Source organism: Salmo salar, chromosome ssa02 (genome assembly GCF_905237065.1).
Source record: "Salmo salar chromosome ssa02, Ssal_v3.1, whole genome shotgun sequence".
NCBI classification, from domain to species: Eukaryota; Metazoa; Chordata; class Actinopteri; order Salmoniformes; family Salmonidae; genus Salmo; species Salmo salar.
Genome location: NC_059443.1, coordinates 81,307,092 through 81,327,497, shown reverse-complemented (window position 1 = coordinate 81,327,497; position 20,406 = coordinate 81,307,092). Strand labels below are relative to the sequence as shown.

General features: G+C 45.9%; 1 protein-coding gene across 1 annotated transcript in view; it reads left to right on the top strand.

The window, feature by feature from the left end:
• The first annotated feature begins 6,124 nt into the window (after positions 1 to 6,124).
• The window catches only part of LOC106595012 (zinc finger protein OZF), a 32,084-nt gene continuing 17,802 nt past the window's right edge, over positions 6,125 to 20,406 (top strand). The window contains exons 1-3 of the mRNA XM_014186399.2: positions 6,125 to 6,760; positions 7,217 to 7,314; positions 7,450 to 7,627. Of these exons, the coding sequence (XP_014041874.2) occupies positions 6,427 to 6,760; positions 7,217 to 7,314; positions 7,450 to 7,627 (610 nt within the window). The 5' untranslated portion in view covers positions 6,125 to 6,426. The remainder of the gene's footprint in view (positions 6,761 to 7,216; positions 7,315 to 7,449; positions 7,628 to 20,406) is intronic.

The window sequence follows — 20,406 nt, the reverse complement described above, 5'->3', positions numbered from 1 at the left end:
ATTTATTTACTAAACTAAGTAATTCACAGAAAGCATACAAAACAGTAGGTATCGTTACAAAACAATGGTAGAGGAATGTGCCCTAGTGGGCTAAACCGGCATGGCGGCTTGTTAAACAAACAAGGGGGGTGGGGGCAGCAGAGAAGGCACACAGAGTTGGTAAATATTAACAATTGATATGCTATAACTTTGTACATGAACGCTCACTCATTCGGAAACAATTGCAATCAATATATATATTTACACTCAGTGTGTTGTCAAGATCTTTGTTGGAGAGTTTCATCCTCTCTCTCTTGGTTAGATGGATCTTTCAAAGCGACATTCATTAATGTCATTATAGAATGGATGTTTCGTCGGTCTTCGCGTTCAATGATACAGAATTTCTAGCTGCAGACTAGTAATTAATATCAAAGACTTGTTATTATTCTGTCGGTTTCGATAGTCTAAAAGTTTAACCACGTGGTATGGTTAAAGTTCAGTAGAGGAATGCATGGTCAAACCTTGGCCCTCTCTTCTCGAGGTAAGCTGGTCTCCAGAAAGAAACCCTGGGTGGGGGTTTATATACTGAACGTAGAAAAGTCTGTCACATGACGCCAGGTCCTGTCTGTGTCCCTGGGGGCGTGCCGATGACTTAAGACTCCAAAGGGAATTGGAGTTTCCTTCATTAACAGTCCAAAATCACATTGCACAATATCACAAACAGTTCTATCCTTATTCAATAATTTTATACAACCATTTAGATGTAAGTCTCACCACTGAGGCTATTATATAAACAGAGCCATGGTAATGTGGCCGTATTGTCTCTCATGAGTTTCATAAAATTGTACCAAACGGACCAGTTCGTAGCTGGATTCTTCACCAATCTTTTATACCTTCTCCAGAACATAAATGTCGTTCGGTTCCCCCGTCCTCTGAGGTGGAAGAATTCCTTTGTCTCTCTATGAAACCACCCTGTCTCAAAACTGTGGCCTGTGAGGCAGGACATTCCCTTTGGAATTTACGACCGCCTTCTGACCACAGCAGCCTGGGTGTAGGAGACAGAGGGAGATGGTGCAGAAGTAGGGGGATGGTAGAGGGGGAGGGGGTCAACTGTGCTCGCTGTACTCAGAGGGCAACGTCATGACAATCCCCAAGGGTACAGTCATGTGACAGGGGCAGTATTACTGTATTAATCCCCAAGGGTATAGTCACGTGATAGGGGCAGTATATAGTAGTATTGTATTAATCCCGAAGGGTACAGTCACATGATTGGGCAGTATATAGTAGTACTGTATTAATCCCCAAGGGTACAGTCACGTGATAAGGGGCAGTAGTACTGTATTAATCCTCAAGGGTACAGTCATGTGATAGGGCAATATATAGTAGTACTGTATTAATCCCCAAGGGTACAGTCATGTGATAGGGAAATATATAGTAGTACTGTATTAATCCCCAAGGGTACAGTCGTGATAGGAGCAGTATTAATGTATTAATCCTCAAGGGTACAGTCATGTTACAGGGGCAGTATATAGTAGTATTGTATTAATCCCGAAGGGTACAGTCACGTGATAGGGGCAGTAGTACTGTATTAATCCCCAAGGGTACAGTCACATGATGGGGCAGTATATAGTAATGCTGTATTAATCCCCAAGGGTACAGTCATGTGATGGGGCAGTATTACTGTATTAATCCCCAAGGGTACAGTCATGTTACAGGGGCAGTATATAGTAATACTGTATTAATCCCCAAGGGTACAGACATGTGATAGGGGCAGTAGTACTGTATTAATCCCCAAGGGTACAGTCACGTGATGGGGCAGTATATAGTAGTACTGTATTAATCCCCAAGGGTACAGACACGTGATAGGGGCAGTATATAGTAATACTGTATTAATCCCCAAGGGTACAGTCATGTGATGGGGCAGTATTACTGTATTAATCCCCAAGGGTACAGTCATGTGACAGGGGCAGTATATAGTAGTACTGTATTAATCCCCAAGGGTATAGTCACGTGATGGGGCAGTATATAGTAGTACTGTATTAATCCCCAAGGGTACAGACACATGATAGGGGCAGTATATAGTAATACTGTATTAATCCCCAAGGGTACAGTCATGTGATGGGGCAGTATTACTGTATTAATCCCCAAGGGTACAGTCATGTGACAGGGGCAGTATATAGTAGTACTGTATTAATCCCCAAGGGTATAGTCACGTGATGGGGCAGTATATAGTAGTACTGTATTAATCCCCAAGGGTACAGACACGTGATAGGGGCAGTATATAGTAATACTGTATTAATCCCCAAGGGTACAGTCATGTGATGGGGCAGTATTACTGTATTAATCCCCAAGGGTACAGTCATGTGACAGGGGCAGTATATAGTAGTACTGTATTAATCCCCAAGGGTACAGTCATGTGATAGGGGCAGGGCAGTATATAGTAGTACTGTATTTATCCCCAAGGGTACAGTCATGTGATAAGGGGTACATTAACCAAAAAAGGGAGAGAACCACTGAGCTAAGGGGCCAGGCTCAGTCTGTCATGCTAGCAATTCTGTTGTTGGTCCAGGCTCTTTGTTGTCCAAAGGGTGTTGGTCAAGCTGGGTACTAAAGAGTGTTGGGGGAGCTGGGTGATGAAGGGTGTTGGTGAAGCTGGGTGATGAAGGGTGTTGGTGAAGCTGGGTGATGAAGGGTGTTGGTGGAGCTGGGTGATGAATGGTGTTGGTGGAGCTGGGTGATGAAGGGTGTTGGTAGAGCTAGGTGATGAAGGGTGTTGGTGAAGCTGGGTGATGAAGGGTGTTGGTGGAGCTGGGTGATGAAGGGTGTTGGTGGAGCTGGGTGATGAATGGTGTTGGTGGAGCTGGGTGATGAAGGGTGTTGGTGGAGCTGGGTGATGAAGGGTGTTGGTGGAGCTGGGTGATGAATGGTGTTGGTGGAGCTGGGTGATGAAGGGTGTTGGTGGAGCTGGGTGATGAAGGGTGTTGGTGGAGCTGGGTGATGAAGGGTGTTGGTGGAGCTAGGTGATAAAGGGTGTTGGTGGAGCTGGGGGATGAATGGTGTTGGTGGAGCTGGGTGTCTGATAAAGAAGAAAGATAATATCTGTTATTAAACATTGTTTTTTTGTCTTTGTTATTTCTGATTTAGTCAGATGATAATTTCTGACCTAATCAGATTATAATTTTCTCTTTATTTTGCTTACCTACACGCCAGAGAGCATCAGCCTTCGTTTTAGCAATAAATAGCAATCCTGTGTAATCCACTACGATGTACTTACTGTAGTTGTTGCAGTGTCGCAGGAGTTTCCTTCACCCGCTGTGTTTGCATTAGGCCCCATCCTCTCCTGAAGTGGCACTGCAGGCTGCTGAAATGTTGCCTTCCCTTTTGGAGAGGGAGACAAAGGCAGAACGCTAACAGGACCTGTTGCAGAGGAACTGGAAAGTCTCTGCCGACATGAGGAAGTTACCAAATCCATTGGGTGTCTGTAAATTGTGGAACACAGCGGGTCCCACCACTCAGTGGACTGTCACCGGGCCCAGATAGAGGGCCCAGACAGAGGGTCCAGACAGAGGGCCCAGACAGAGGTCCCACCACTCAGTGGACTGTCACTGGGTCCAGACAGAGGGCCCAGACAGAGGCCCCAGACAGAGGGTCCAGAAAGTGGGTCCAGACAGAGGGTCCAGACAGAGGGTCCAGACAGACGGTCCAGAAAGTGGGCCCAGACAGAGGGCCCAGACAGAGGGTCCAGACAGTGGGTCCAGACAGTGGGTCCAGACAGAGGGTCCAGACAGTGGGTCCAGACAGAGGGTCCAGACAGAGGGTCCAGACAGTGGGTCTAGAAAGTGGGTCCAGACAGTGGGTCCAGACAGAGGGTCTAGAAAGTGGGTCTAGAAAGTGGGTCCAGACAGCGGGTCCAGACAGAGGGTCTAGAAAGTGGGTCCAGACAGTGGGTCCAGACAGAGGGTCCAGACAGAGGGTCCAGAAAGTGGGTCCAGACAGCGGGTCCAGACAGAGGGTCCAGAAAGTGGGTGCTCGCCTGTGGCTCTGCAACATGTGCTAGATATGAAACACATATTGCAGATTGTCACCATAGGTTCATGATATTGTAATATTCTTTAGGGAAATAGTCCTTTGTCTGCCGTTCCAACCTTGGCACCTACCCCCCCACTCAGAGTTCCTGGGAGAAATTACAGGACATTCTGAGAGCAATTACAATGACCATCCAGATGGTGGTACACACCAGATCAGACCATCTGGACCCAGGTGATCAATAGGATGGTGGTACACACGAGATCAGACCATCTGGACCCAGGTGATCAATAGGATGGTGGTACACACCAGATCAGACCATCTGGACCCAGGTGATCAATAGGATGGTGGTACACACCAGATCAGACCATCTGGACCCAGGTGATCAATAGGATGGTGGTACACACCAGATCAGACCATCTGGACCCAGGTGATCAATAGGATGGTGGTACACACCAGATCAGACCATCTGGACCCAGGTGATCAATAGGATGGTGGTACACACCAGATCAGACCATCTGGACCCAGGTGATCAATACGATGTGAGTTGGCTACTCCAGTCAATGGGAGAATCATCATATCACCAGAGACTTGGTAGAGATAAAATAGTGGATTGGGTTTATAACTTATCGTCTGAAGTGTTTCTCATAACAGTGTTCAGATAAATGACTCTCGCCATATTGAATGAGGACAGCTAAATGACTCTTGCAGTATTGAATGAGGACAGATAAATGACTCTTGCAGTATTGAATGAGGACAGCTAAATGATTCTTGCAGTATTGAATGAGGACAGATAAATGACTCTTGCAGTATTGAATGAGGAAAGCTAAATGTCTCTTGCAGTATTGAATGAGGAAAGCTAAATGATTCTTGCAGTATTGAATGAGGACAGCTAAATGATTCTTACAGTATTGAATAAGGACAGATAAATGATTCTTGCAATATTGAATGAGGACATCTAAATGACTCTTGCAGTATTGAATGAGAACAGATAAATGATTCTTGCAGTATTGAATGAGGACAGATAGCTATTACACTTGTAATAAGGTAAAGTCTGCAATATGACTGGCAGTAAGGTTGTGTGTGATGTAATGTCAGGCCTCGGTATGAATGTATCAGTGGAGGCTCCTCAGAGGAGAAAGGGGAGGACGATCCTCTGTGAAATTCATTTAAAAAAAGTTTAACATTAAAGTTATCCTTTTTAGATAAAAATACAGTAAATATATATTCACGCCACCAAATAATTGATGAAAACACATTGTTTTGCAATGATGGTCTACAGTAGCCTCAACAGCACTCTGTAGGGTAGCACCGTGGTCTAGCCCAGAGGACAGCTAGCTTCTGTCCTCCTCTGGGTACATTGACTTCTCATGGTTCTCACCCCCTTCAATAAGCTTACACAGTAATTATGGCAACTTCCGGAGGAAGTCCTCCAACTCATCAGAGCTCTTGCAGCATTAACTGACATGTTGTCACCCAATGAAAGGATCAGAGAATGAATCTAGTACTGAACGCATAAGCTACAGCTAGCTAGCACTGCAGTGCATCAAATGTGGTGAGTAGTTGACTCAAAAAGAGAGAGGACAATAGTTTAGCAGTTTTGAACAAATACATTTCTTTAAAAATGAAGGAGAAGCGAGAGAGAGAGAGAGAGAGAGAGCGCAAAGCTATATTTTGTAGTATTTTTTTTCACTTTCACTTAGCCTTTACAACTACGCCCAGAAAATGTATACAAATTATACCACCACCCAAAAGGGCACTTTGGAGACTGGTAGGACAAAGAGGCATGTGTTCTACACAGGTAGAACCCCATCTGTCACTGCTTCACGTGGCTGCTCACTTCAATAGCCCATATGTCACTGGGTGAGATAATTTTTCATTGTTTTTCGTCAGAATTATGTGAGGTGTTATTATGTGTTGTTAGTGATGCGTCTTGTCCGATTTATCTCTGAATATGCCACCATCGGCAATCTGTCACCTAATCCTGCCTAATGGGCAGGCAGCCTGGAGGGAAGAATTGGCTGTAAGAAGTAAGAGAAAACAACATCTGATTGTTTTTAAATGACTTCTTATGACATTGTTTGCCAGAATAAACATTGTAATGGAGATTTTTCCCCCCAATCTGCGTTACCCACTCCAGTCAGCAGGCGGCGATGTGAGTATTTCAGGTGATGCTTCTTGAATGACGTGTAATCTAGTGGACGGGACAGGAGGCTTCTTCAACAGCGACAAAAGGCTTCTGATCCGACCGATGCGGTGGTTTGCTAGCGAACATAAAACCGTAACACTTTAGACCATTCTTGTGTATATTAATGTCAGTGTTTGCTTGTTAAATGAAATTGGCTAATTTGTTCAATTGTTAACGTTACTGTACTAGGTTAATCGCTAATGCTAACTATCTAGCTAGCTAACATCCCGACCATGAGCTCACTAAGATACTCGGAGAAAGAAGCTCTAGGGCTGAACATGATCGTACAAGAAGAAGAGGAAGAAGCTTTAAGATTAAAAAAGGAAGAAGAGGCTATCACATTAGAAGAAGAGGTGGATATTACATTGAAAGAAGAGAAAGAACATTTTGGGGTGAAAGACGAAGAGGAGATATGTTTCAGAATCAAAAAGGAGGAAGATGCCATAACATTGAAAGAAGAGGAAGAACCGTTTGGAGTAAAAGAGGAAGAGGATGCTATCTCAATAAAAGAGGAAGACGTTTTGGGAGTGAAAGAGGAGGAGGAGACAGAATATCAGATTAACACCAGTGAGTACTGGGTTAAAAACAGGGACACAAACTATGCAGTTGTTGAACTAATGTGGGGTTTTAAAGGGGCATTCTACTGAAGTTCTACACTTGAATATGTTGTTCAGTACTGTAGGAATTGTTTAAGGGACAATCTGCCATTGGTACATATATTCTGGGACATTTAAATGTATAGATTTATTGAATTATCCGTGTGGTCTACATTATTCCCGTCATCTAATATAACAGGCTTTTAAAATTGGTGCATAATTTCTACTTAAAATATCAAAGGGACGTAAAAGGCACCCATTTTGTGAACGACCCTTTTACAATTGCATCATAAACAATATTTTATAAAATCATGATGAAAGTGGCCATTTTAGGCCTTTTTAGACATATTAATGCCTCTTGAAAGACCCTATGATTGTAATAGAAGATCATAAGTTTACCATCTGTTTGATGTTGTCATTCACACAGGAGAGAGACATGACTATTGTGGATCCTCTGGGGAGCCTCAACAACATCCTGATGCTGACGAGGCAGAGAAGAGTCTCTCCAGATCAGAACACCAGATGGTACAGCTTGGTCTGGTCTAGCATTCAGCTTGCTCTATCTGGGTCTGGGCTGGGTTTCTGTAAAGCACTTTATGACAACAGTGGCATCAGCATCCATAATGATATGTGTCTGTGTCCCCTCTTTATGGTTAACAGGACAACGCTAGCCCTTCCTCCCTCCTGGAGTCCCCGTGTCATGCCTCTCCCGGTAGCACCTTACTGCTGGGTATGAAGAGGTTGTCTGTGCTGCTGGTGGACTGCAGGAAAACAACGGGGCTGAATGGAACTGTGAGAGGAGGAGAAGAGAAGAAAGGATCAGATTTGACTTATCAAAGTAAGTGCTGTAGTTTGAACAAATACAATAGATCTGTCCACTGGTATCTGTTACCAGGATAATCAGCAGAGTTCTGTTAATTCTGGGATCGAACCTGGGTCTGTAGTGACACCTTAAACACTGCAATGCAGTGCCTTAGATCTCTGTGCCGCTCGGGTGGCAGCTCCTTTGTTTGGCTGACGTTGAGGGACAGGTTGTTTACCTGGCACCACGCTTGTTGTCCTCAGGGATTCTCCACGGCATCTGAGTCATTATGCTCGAAGTGGGAGAAAATGTATTTTAGCTCATCCAGTAGGGTGGCGTTGGTTTCTGCGACGTGACTAGTTTTATTTTTTTGTATTCTGTGACCGTTAGAAGCCCCTGACACATGTCCGACTCACTAAATAAGTCTTCAACATTTCTATGACTACTAGCACATGGTCAGACTGACTAGTACCACATGGACAGACTGACTAGTACCACATGGACAGACTGACTAGTACCACATGGACAGACTGACTACCACCACATGGACAGACTGACTACCACCACATGGACAGACTGACTACCACCACATGGACAGACTGACTACCACCACATGGACAGACTGACTAGTACCACATGGACAGACTGACTAGTACCACATGGTCAGACTGACTAGTACCACATGGACAGACTGACTAGTACCACATGGACAGACTGACTAGTACCACATGGACAGACTGACTAGTACCACATGGACAGACTGACAGACTGACTAGTACCACATGGTCAGACTGACTAGTACCACATGGACAGACTGACTAGTACCACATGGACAGACTGACTAGTACCACATGGACAGACTGTCTAGTACCACATGGACAGACTGTCTAGTACCACATGGACAGACTGACTAGTACCACATGGACAGACTGACTAGTACCACATGGACAGACTGTCTAGTACCACATGGACAGACTGTCTAGTACCACATGGACAGACTGACTAGTACCACATGGACAGACTACTAGTACCACATGGACAGACTACTAGTACCACATGGACAGACTGACTAGTACCACATGGACAGACTGACTAGTACCACATGGACAGACTTCGTTAGTGTGTTTGTGTCAGATTGACTTCTACCACATGGACAGACTGACTAGTACCACATGGACAGACTGACTAGTACCACATGGACAGACTGACTAGTACCACATGGACAGACTGACTAGTACCACATGGACAGACTGACTAGTACCACATGGACAGACTGACTAGTACCACATGGACAGACTGTCTAGTACCACATGGACAGACTGTCTAGTACCACATGGACAGACTGACTAGTACCACATGGACAGACTGACTAGTACCACATGGACAGACTGACTAGTACCACATGGACAGACTGTCTAGTACCACATGGACAGACTGACTAGTACCACATGGACAGACTGACTAGGACCACATGGACAGACTGACTAGGACCACATGGACAGACTGACTAGTACCACATGGACAGACTGACTAGGACCACATGGACAGACTGACTAGGACCACATGGACAGACTGTCTAGTACCACATGGACAGACTTCGTTAGTGTGTTTGTGTCAGATTGACTTCTACCACATGGACAGACTGACTAGTACCACATGGACAGACTGACTAGTACCACATGGACAGACTAACTAGTACCACATGGATAGACTGACTAGTACCACATGGATAGACTGACTAGTACCACATGGATAGACTGACTAGTACCACATGGATAGACTGACTAGTACCACATGGACAGACTGACTAGTACCACATGGACAGACTGACTAGTACCACATGGACAGACTGACTAGTACCACATGGACAGACTGTCTAGTACCACATGGACAGACTGACTACTACCACATGGACAGACTTCGTTAGTGTGTTTGTGTCAGATTGACTTCTACCACATGGACAGACTGACTAGTACCACATGGACAGACTGACTTCTACCACATGGACAGACTGACTAGTACCACATGGACAGACTGACTGGTACCACATGGATAGACTGACTAGTACCACGTGGATAGACTGACTAGTACCACGTGGATAGACTGACTAGTACCACGTGGATAGACTGACTAGTACCACGTGGACAGACTGACTAGGACCACGTGGACAGACTGACTAGGACCACATGGACAGACTGTCTAGTACCACATGGACAGACTTCGTTAGTGTGTTTGTGTCAGATTGACTTCTACCACATGGACAGACTGACTAGTACCACATGGACAGACTGACTAGTACCACATGGACAGACTGACTAGTACCACATGGACAGACTGACTAGTACCACATGGACAGACTGACTAGTACCACATGGACAGACTGTCTAGTACCACATGGACAGACTGACTACTACCACATGGACAGACTTCGTTAGTGTGTTTGTGTCAGATTGACTTCTACCACATGGACAGACTGACTAGTACCACATGGACAGACTGACTAGTACCACATGGACAGACTGACTGGTACCACATGGATAGACTGACTAGTACCACGTGGATAGACTGACTAGTACCACGTGGATAGAATGACTAGTACCACGTGGATAGACTGACTAGTACCACGTGGATAGACTGACTTGTACCACGTGGATAGACTGACTAGTACCACATGGATAGACTGACTAGTACCACATGGACAGACTGACTAGTACCACATGGACAGACTGACTAGTACCACATGGACAGACTGACTAGTACCACATGGACAGACTGACTAGTACCACATGGACAGACTGTCTAGTACCACATGGACAGACTTCGTTAGTGTGTTTGTGTCAGATTGACTTCTACCACATGGACAGACTGACTAGTACCACATGGACAGACTGACTAGTACCACATGGATAGACTGACTAGTACCACATGGATAGACTGACTAGTACCACATGGATAGACTGACTAGTACCACATGGATAGACTGACTAGTACCACATGGATAGACTGACTAGTACCACATGGATAGACTGACTAGTACCACATGGATAGACTGACTAGTACCACATGGATAGACTGACTAGTACCACATGGACAGACTGATTAGTACCACATGGACAGACTGACTAGTACCACGTGGACAGACCGTCTAGTACCACGTGGACAGACCGACTAGTACCACATGGATAGACCGACTAGTACCACATGGATAGACTGACTAGTACCACATGGACAGACTGACTAGTACCACATGGACAGACTGTCTAGTACCACATGGACAGACTGACTAGTACCACATGGACAGACTGTCTAGTACCACATGGACAGACTGACTAGTACCACATGGACAGACTGACTAGTACCACATGGACAGACTGACTAGTACCACATGGACAGACTTCATTAGTGTGTTTGTGTCAGATTGACTTCTACCACATGGACAGACTGACTAGTACCACATGGACAGACTGACTAGTAGCACATGGACAGACTGACTAGTACCACATGGACAGACTGTCTAGTACCACATGGACAGACTTCGTTAGTGTGTTTGTGTCAGATTGACTTCTACCACATGGACAGACTGACTAGTACCACATGGACAGACTGACTAGTACCACATGGACAGACTGACTAGTACCACATGGACAGACTTCGTTAGTGTGTTTGTGTCAGATTGACTTCTACCACATGGACAGACTGACTAGTACCACATGGACAGACTGACTAGTACCACATGGACAGACTGACTAGTACCACATGGACAGACTGTCTAGTACCACATGGACAGACTGACTAGTACCACATGGACAGACTTCGTTAGTGTGTTTGTGTCAGATTGACTTCTACCACATGGACAGACTGACTAGTACCACATGGACAGACTGACTAGTACCACATGGATAGACTGACTAGGACCACATGGACAGACTGACTAGGACCACATGGACAGACTGACTGGTACCACATGGACAGACTGACTAGTACCACATGGACAGACTGACTAGTACCACATGGACAGACTGACTAGTACCACATGGACAGACTGACTAGTACCACATGGACAGACTGACTAGTACCACATGGACAGACTGACTAGTACCACATGGACAGACTGACTAGTACCACATGGACAGACTGACTAGTACCACATGGACAGACTGACTAGTACCACATGGACAGACTGACTAGTACCACATGGACAGACTGACTACTACCACATGGACAGACTTCGTTAGTGTGTTTGTGTCAGATTGACTTCTACCACATGGACAGACTGACTAGTACCACATGGACAGACTGACTAGTACCACATGGACAGACTGTCTAGTACCACATGGACAGACTGTCTAGTACCACATGGACAGACTGACTAGTACCACATGGACAGACTGACTAGTACCACATGGACAGACTGTCTAGTACCACATGGACAGACTGTCTAGTACCACATGGACAGACTGACTAGTACCACATGGACAGACTACTAGTACCACATGGACAGACTGACTAGTACCACATGGACAGACTGACTAGTACCACATGGACAGACTTCGTTAGTGTGTTTGTGTCAGATTGACTTCTACCACATGGACAGACTGACTAGTACCACATGGACAGACTGACTAGTACCACATGGACAGACTGACTAGTACCACATGGACAGACTGACTAGTACCACATGGACAGACTGACTAGTACCACATGGACAGACTGACTAGTACCACATGGACAGACTGTCTAGTACCACATGGACAGACTGTCTAGTACCACATGGACAGACTGACTAGTACCACATGGACAGACTGACTAGTACCACATGGACAGACTGACTAGTACCACATGGACAGACTGTCTAGTACCACATGGACAGACTGACTAGTACCACATGGACAGACTGACTAGGACCACATGGACAGACTGACTAGGACCACATGGACAGACTGACTAGGACCACATGGACAGACTGACTAGTACCACATGGATAGACTGACTAGTACCACATGGATAGACTGACTAGTACCACATGGACAGACTGACTAGTACCACATGGACAGACTGACTAGTACCACATGGACAGACTGACTAGGACCACATGGACAGACTGACTAGGACCACATGGACAGACTGTCTAGTACCACATGGACAGACTTCGTTAGTGTGTTTGTGTCAGATTGACTTCTACCACATGGACAGACTGACTAGTACCACATGGACAGACTGACTAGTACCACATGGACAGACTGACTAGTACCACATGGATAGACTGACTAGTACCACATGGATAGACTGACTAGTACCACATGGACAGACTGACTAGTACCACATGGACAGACTGACTAGTACCACATGGACAGACTGTCTAGTACCACATGGACAGACTGACTACTACCACATGGACAGACTTCGTTAGTGTGTTTGTGTCAGATTGACTTCTACCACATGGACAGACTGACTAGTACCACATGGACAGACTGACTTCTACCACATGGACAGACTGACTAGTACCACATGGACAGACTGACTAGTACCACATGGACAGACTGACTGGTACCACATGGATAGACTGACTAGTACCACGTGGATTGACTGACTAGTACCACGTGGATAGACTGACTAGTACCACGTGGATAGACTGACTAGTACCACGTGGACAGACTGACTAGTACCACGTGGACAGACTGACTAGGACCACATGGACAGACTGTCTAGTACCACATGGACAGACTTCGTTAGTGTGTTTGTGTCAGATTGACTTCTACCACATGGACAGACTGACTAGTACCACATGGACAGACTGACTTCTACCACATGGACAGACTGACTAGTACCACATGGACAGACTGACTAGTACCACATGGACAGACTGACTGGTACCACATGGATAGACTGACTAGTACCACGTGGATTGACTGACTAGTACCACGTGGATAGACTGACTAGTACCACGTGGATAGACTGACTAGTACCACGTGGACAGACTGACTAGTACCACGTGGACAGACTGACTAGGACCACATGGACAGACTGTCTAGTACCACATGGACAGACTTCGTTAGTGTGTTTGTGTCAGATTGACTTCTACCACATGGACAGACTGACTAGTACCACATGGACAGACTGACTAGTACCACATGGATAGACTGACTAGTACCACATGGATAGACTGACTAGTACCACATGGATAGACTGACTAGTACCACATGGACAGACTGACTAGTACCACATGGACAGACTGACTAGTACCACATGGACAGACTGACTAGTACCACATGGACAGACTGTCTAGTACCACATGGACAGACTGACTACTACCACATGGACAGACTTCGTTAGTGTGTTTGTGTCAGATTGACTTCTACCACATGGACAGACTGACTAGTACCACATGGACAGACTGACTAGTACCACATGGACAGACTGACTGGTACCACATGGATAGACTGACTAGTACCACGTGGATAGACTGACTAGTACCACGTGGATAGACTGACTAGTACCACGTGGATAGACTGACTAGTACCACGTGGATAGACTGACTTGTACCACGTGGATAGACTGACTAGTAACACATGGACAGACTGACTAGTACCACATGGACAGACTGTCTAGTACCACATGGACAGACTGACTACTACCACATGGACAGACTTCGTTAGTGTGTTTGTGTCAGATTGACTTCTACCACATGGACAGACTGACTAGTACCACATGGACAGACTGACTAGTACCACATGGACAGACTGACTGGTACCACATGGATAGACTGACTAGTACCACGTGGATAGACTGACTAGTACCACGTGGATAGACTGACTAGTACCACGTGGATAGACTGACTAGTACCACGTGGATAGACTGACTTGTACCACGTGGATAGACTGACTAGTACCACATGGATAGACTGACTAGTACCACATGGATAGACTGACTAGTACCACATGGACAGACTGACTAGTACCACATGGACAGACTGACTAGTACCACATGGACAGACTTCGTTAGTGTGTTTGTGTCAGATTGACTTCTACCACATGGACAGACTGACTAGTACCACATGGACAGACTGACTAGTACCACATGGACAGACTGACTAGTACCACATGGACAGACTGACTAGTACCACATGGACAGACTGACTAGTACCACATGGATAGACTGACTAGTACCACATGGATAGACTGACTAGTACCACATGGATAGACTGACTAGTACCACATGGATAGACTGACTAGTACCACATGGACAGACTGATTAGTACCACATGGACAGACTGACTAGTACCAGATGGACAGACCGTCTAGTACCACATGGACAGACCGACTAGTACCACATGGATAGACTGACTAGTACCACATGGATAGACTGACTAGTACCACATGGACAGACTGACTAGTACCACATGGACAGACTGTCTAGTACCACATGGACAGACTGACTAGTACCACATGGACAGACTGTCTAGTACCACATGGACAGACTGACTAGTACCACATGGACAGACTGACTAGTACCACATGGACAGACTGACTAGTACCACATGGACAGACTTCATTAGTGTGTTTGTGTCAGTCTGTCCATGTGGTAGAAGTCAATCTGACACAAACACACTAACGAAGTCTGTCCATGTGGTAGTAGTCAGTCTGTCCATGTGGTACTAGACAGTCTGTCCATGTGGTACTAGTCAGTCTGTCCATGTGGTACTAGTCAGTCTGTCCATGTGGTCCTAGTCAGTCTGTCCATGTGGTCCTAGTCAGTCTGTCCATGTGGTACTAGTCAGTCTGTCCATGTGGTACTAGTCAGTCTGTCCATGTGGTCCTAGTCAGTCTGTCCATGTGGTACTAGTCAGTCTGTCCATGTGGTACTAGACAGTCTGTCCATGTGGTAGAAGTCAATCTGACACAAACACACTAACGAAGTCTGTCCATGTGGTACTAGACAGTCTGTCCATGTGGTACTAGTCAGTCTGTCCATGTGGTACTAGTCAGTCTGTCCATGTGGTACTAGTCAGTCTGTCCATGTGGTACTAGTCGGTCTGTCCATGTGGTGAAGTCAATCTGACACAAACACACTAACGAAGTCTGTCCATGTGGTACTAGACAGTCTGTCCATGTGGTACTAGTCAGTCTGTCCATGTGCTACTAGTCAGTCTGTCCATGTGGTACTAGTCAGTCTGTCCATGTGGTAGAAGTCAGACTGACTAGTACCACATGGACAGACTGACTAGTAGCACATGGACAGACTGACTAGTACCACATGGACAGACTGTCTAGTACCACATGGACAGACTTCGTTAGTGTGTTTGTGTCAGATTGACTTCTACCACATGGACAGACTGACTAGTACCACATGGACAGACTGACTAGTACCACATGGACAGACTGACTAGTACCACATGGACAGACTGACTAGTACCACATGGACAGACTGTCTAGTACCACATGGACAGACTTCGTTAGTGTGTTTGTGTCAGATTGACTTCTACCACATGGACAGACTGTCTAGTACCACATGGACAGACTGACTAGTACCACATGGACAGACTGACTAGGACCACATGGACAGACTGACTAGTACCACATGGACAGACTGACTAGTACCACATGGACAGACTGACTAGGACCACATGGACAGACTGACTAGGACCACATGGACAGACTGACTAGTACCACATGGACAGACTGACTAGTACCACATGGACAGACTGTCTAGTACCACATGGACAGACTGACTAGTACCACATGGACAGACTTCGTTAGTGTGTTTGTGTCAGATTGACTTCTACCACATGGACAGACTGACTAGTACCACATGGACAGACTGACTGGTACCACATGGACAGACTGACTAGTACCACATGGATAGACTGACTAGTACCACATGGATAGACTGACTAGTACCACGTGGATAGACTGACTAGTACCACGTGGATAGACTGACTAGTACCACGTGGATAGACTGACTAGTACCACGTGGATAGACTGACTAGTACCACGTGGATAGACTGACTAGTACCACGTGGACAGACTGACTAGTACCACGTGGACAGACTGACTAGTACCACATGGACAGACTGACTAGTACCACATGGACAGACTGACTAGTACCACATGGACAGACTGTCTAGTACCACATGGACAGACTGACTACTACCACATGGACAGACTTCGTTAGTGTGTTTGTGTCAGATTGACTTCTACCACATGGACAGACTGACTAGTACCACATGGACAGACTGACTAGTACCACATGGACAGACTGACTAGTACCACATGGACAGACTGTCTAGTACCACATGGACAGACTGACTAGTACCACATGGACAGACTTCGTTAGTGTGTTTGTGTCAGATTGACTTCTACCACATGGACAGACTGACTAGTACCACATGGACAGACTGACTAGTACCACATGGACAGACTGACTAGTACCACATGGACAGACTGTCTAGTACCACATGGACAGACTGACTACTACCACATGGACAGACTTCGTTAGTGTGTTTGTGTCAGATTGACTTCTACCACATGGACAGACTGACTAGTACCACATGGACAGACTGACTAGTACCACATGGACAGACCGTCTAGTACCACATGGATAGACTGACTAGTACCACGTGGATAGACTGACTAGTACCACGTGGATAGACTGACTAGTACCACGTGGATAGACTGACTAGTACCACGTGGATAGACTGACTTGTACCACGTGGATAGACTGACTAGTAACACATGGACAGACTGACTAGTACCACATGGACAGACTGTCTAGTACCACATGGACAGACTGACTAGTACCACATGGACAGACTTCGTTAGTGTGTTTGTGTCAGATTGACTTCTACCACATGGACAGACTGACTAGTACCACATGGACAGACTGACTAGTACCACATGGACAGACTGACTGGTACCACATGGATAGACTGACTAGTACCACGTGGATAGACTGACTAGTACCACGTGGATAGACTGACTAGTACCACGTGGATAGACTGACTAGTACCACGTGGATAGACTGACTTGTACCACGTGGATAGACTGACTAGTACCACATGGATAGACTGACTAGTACCACATGGATAGACTGACTAGTACCACATGGACAGACTGACTAGTACCACATGGACAGACTGACTAGTACCACATGGACAGACTTCGTTAGTGTGTTTGTGTCAGATTGACTTCTACCACATGGACAGACTGACTAGTACCACATGGACAGACTGACTAGTACCACATGGACAGACTGACTAGTACCACATGGACAGACTGACTAGTACCACATGGACAGACTGACTAGTACCACATGGACAGACTGACTAGTACCACATGGATAGACTGACTAGTACCACATGGATAGACTGACTAGTACCACATGGATAGACTGACTAGTACCACATGGATAGACTGACTAGTACCACATGGACAGACTGATTAGTACCACATGGACAGACTGACTAGTACCAGATGGACAGACCGTCTTGTACCACATGGACAGACCGACTAGTACCACATGGATAGACTGACTAGTACCACATGGATAGACTGACTAGTACCACATGGACAGACTGACTAGTACCACATGGACAGACTGTCTAGTACCACATGGACAGACTGACTAGTACCACATGGACAGACTGTCTAGTACCACATGGACAGACTGACTAGTACCACATGGACAGACTGACTAGTACCACATGGACAGACTGACTAGTACCACATGGACAGACTGACTAGTACCACATGGACAGACTTCATTAGTGTGTTTGTGTCAGATTGACTTCTACCACATGGACAGACTGACTAGTACCACATGGACAGACTGACTAGTAGCACATGGACAGACTGACTAGTACCACATGGACAGACTGTCTAGTACCACATGGACAGACTTCGTTAGTGTGTTTGTGTCAGATTGACTTCTACCACATGGACAGACTGACTAGTACCACATGGACAGACTGACTAGTACCACATGGACAGACTGACTAGTACCACATGGACAGACTGACTAGTACCACATGGACAGACTGTCTAGTACCACATGGACAGACTTCGTTAGTGTGTTTGTGTCAGATTGACTTCTACCACATGGACAGACTGTCTAGTACCACATGGACAGACTGACTAGTACCACATGGACAGACTGACTAGGACCACATGGACAGACTGACTAGTACCACATGGACAGACTGACTAGTACCACATGGACAGACTGACTAGGACCACATGGACAGACTGACTAGGACCACATGGACAGACTGACTAGTACCACATGGACAGACTGACTAGTACCACATGGACAGACTGTCTAGTACCACATGGACAGACTGACTACTACCACATGGACAGACTTCGTTAGTGTGTTTGTGTCAGATTGACTTCTACCACATGGACAGACTGACTAGTACCACATGGACAGACTGACTGGTACCACATGGATAGACTGACTAGTACCACATGGATAGACTGACTAGTACCACATGGATAGACTGACTAGTACCACGTGGATAGACTGACTAGTACCACGTGGATAGACTGACTAGTACCACGTGGATAGACTGACTAGTACCACGTGGATAGACTGACTAGTACCACGTGGATAGACTGACTAGTACCACGTGGACAGACTGACTAGTACCACGTGGACAGACTGACTAGTACCACATGGACAGACTGACTAGTACCACATGGACAGACTGACTAGTACCACATGGACAGACTGTCTAGTACCACATGGACAGACTGACTACTACCACATGGACAGACTTCGTTAGTGTGTTTGTGTCAGATTGACTTCTACCACATGGACAGACTGACTAGTACCACATGGACAGACTGACTAGTACCACATGGACAGACCGTCTAGTACCACATGGATAGACTGACTAGTACCACATGGATAGACTGACTAGTACCACATGGACAGACTGACTAGTACCACATGGACAGACTGTCTAGTACCACATGGACAGACTGACTAGTACCACATGGACAGACTGTCTAGTACCACATGGACAGACTGACTAGTACCACATGGACAGACTGACTAGTACCACATGGACAGACTGACTAGTACCACATGGACAGACTGTCTAGTACCACATGGACAGACTGACTACTACCACATGGACAGACTTCGTTAGTGTGTTTGTGTCAGATTGACTTCTACCACATGGACAGACTGACTAGTACCACATGGACAGACTGACTAGTACCACATGGACAGACCGTCTAGTACCACATGGATAGACTGACTAGTACCACATGGATAGACTGACTAGTACCACATGGATAGACTGACTAGTACCACATGGATAGACTGACTAGTACCACATGGACAGACTGACTAGTACCACATGGACAGACTGTCTAGTACCACATGGACAGACTGACTAGTACCACATGGACAGACTTCATTAGTGTGTTTGTGTCAGATTGACTTCTACCACATGGACAGACTGACTAGTACCACATGGACAGACTGACTAGTACCACATGGACAGACTGACTGGTACCACATGGACAGACTGACTAGTACCACATGGACAGACTGACTAGTACCACATGGACAGACTTCGTTAGTGTGTTTGTGTCAGATTGACTTCTACCACATGGACAGACTGACTAGTACCACATGGACAGACTGACTAGTACCACATGGATAGACTGACTAGTACCACATGGATAGACTGACTAGTACCACATGGATAGACTGACTAGTACCACATGGATAGACTGACTAGTACCACATGGACAGACTGACTAGTACCACATGGACAGACTGACTAGTACCACATGGACAGACTGACT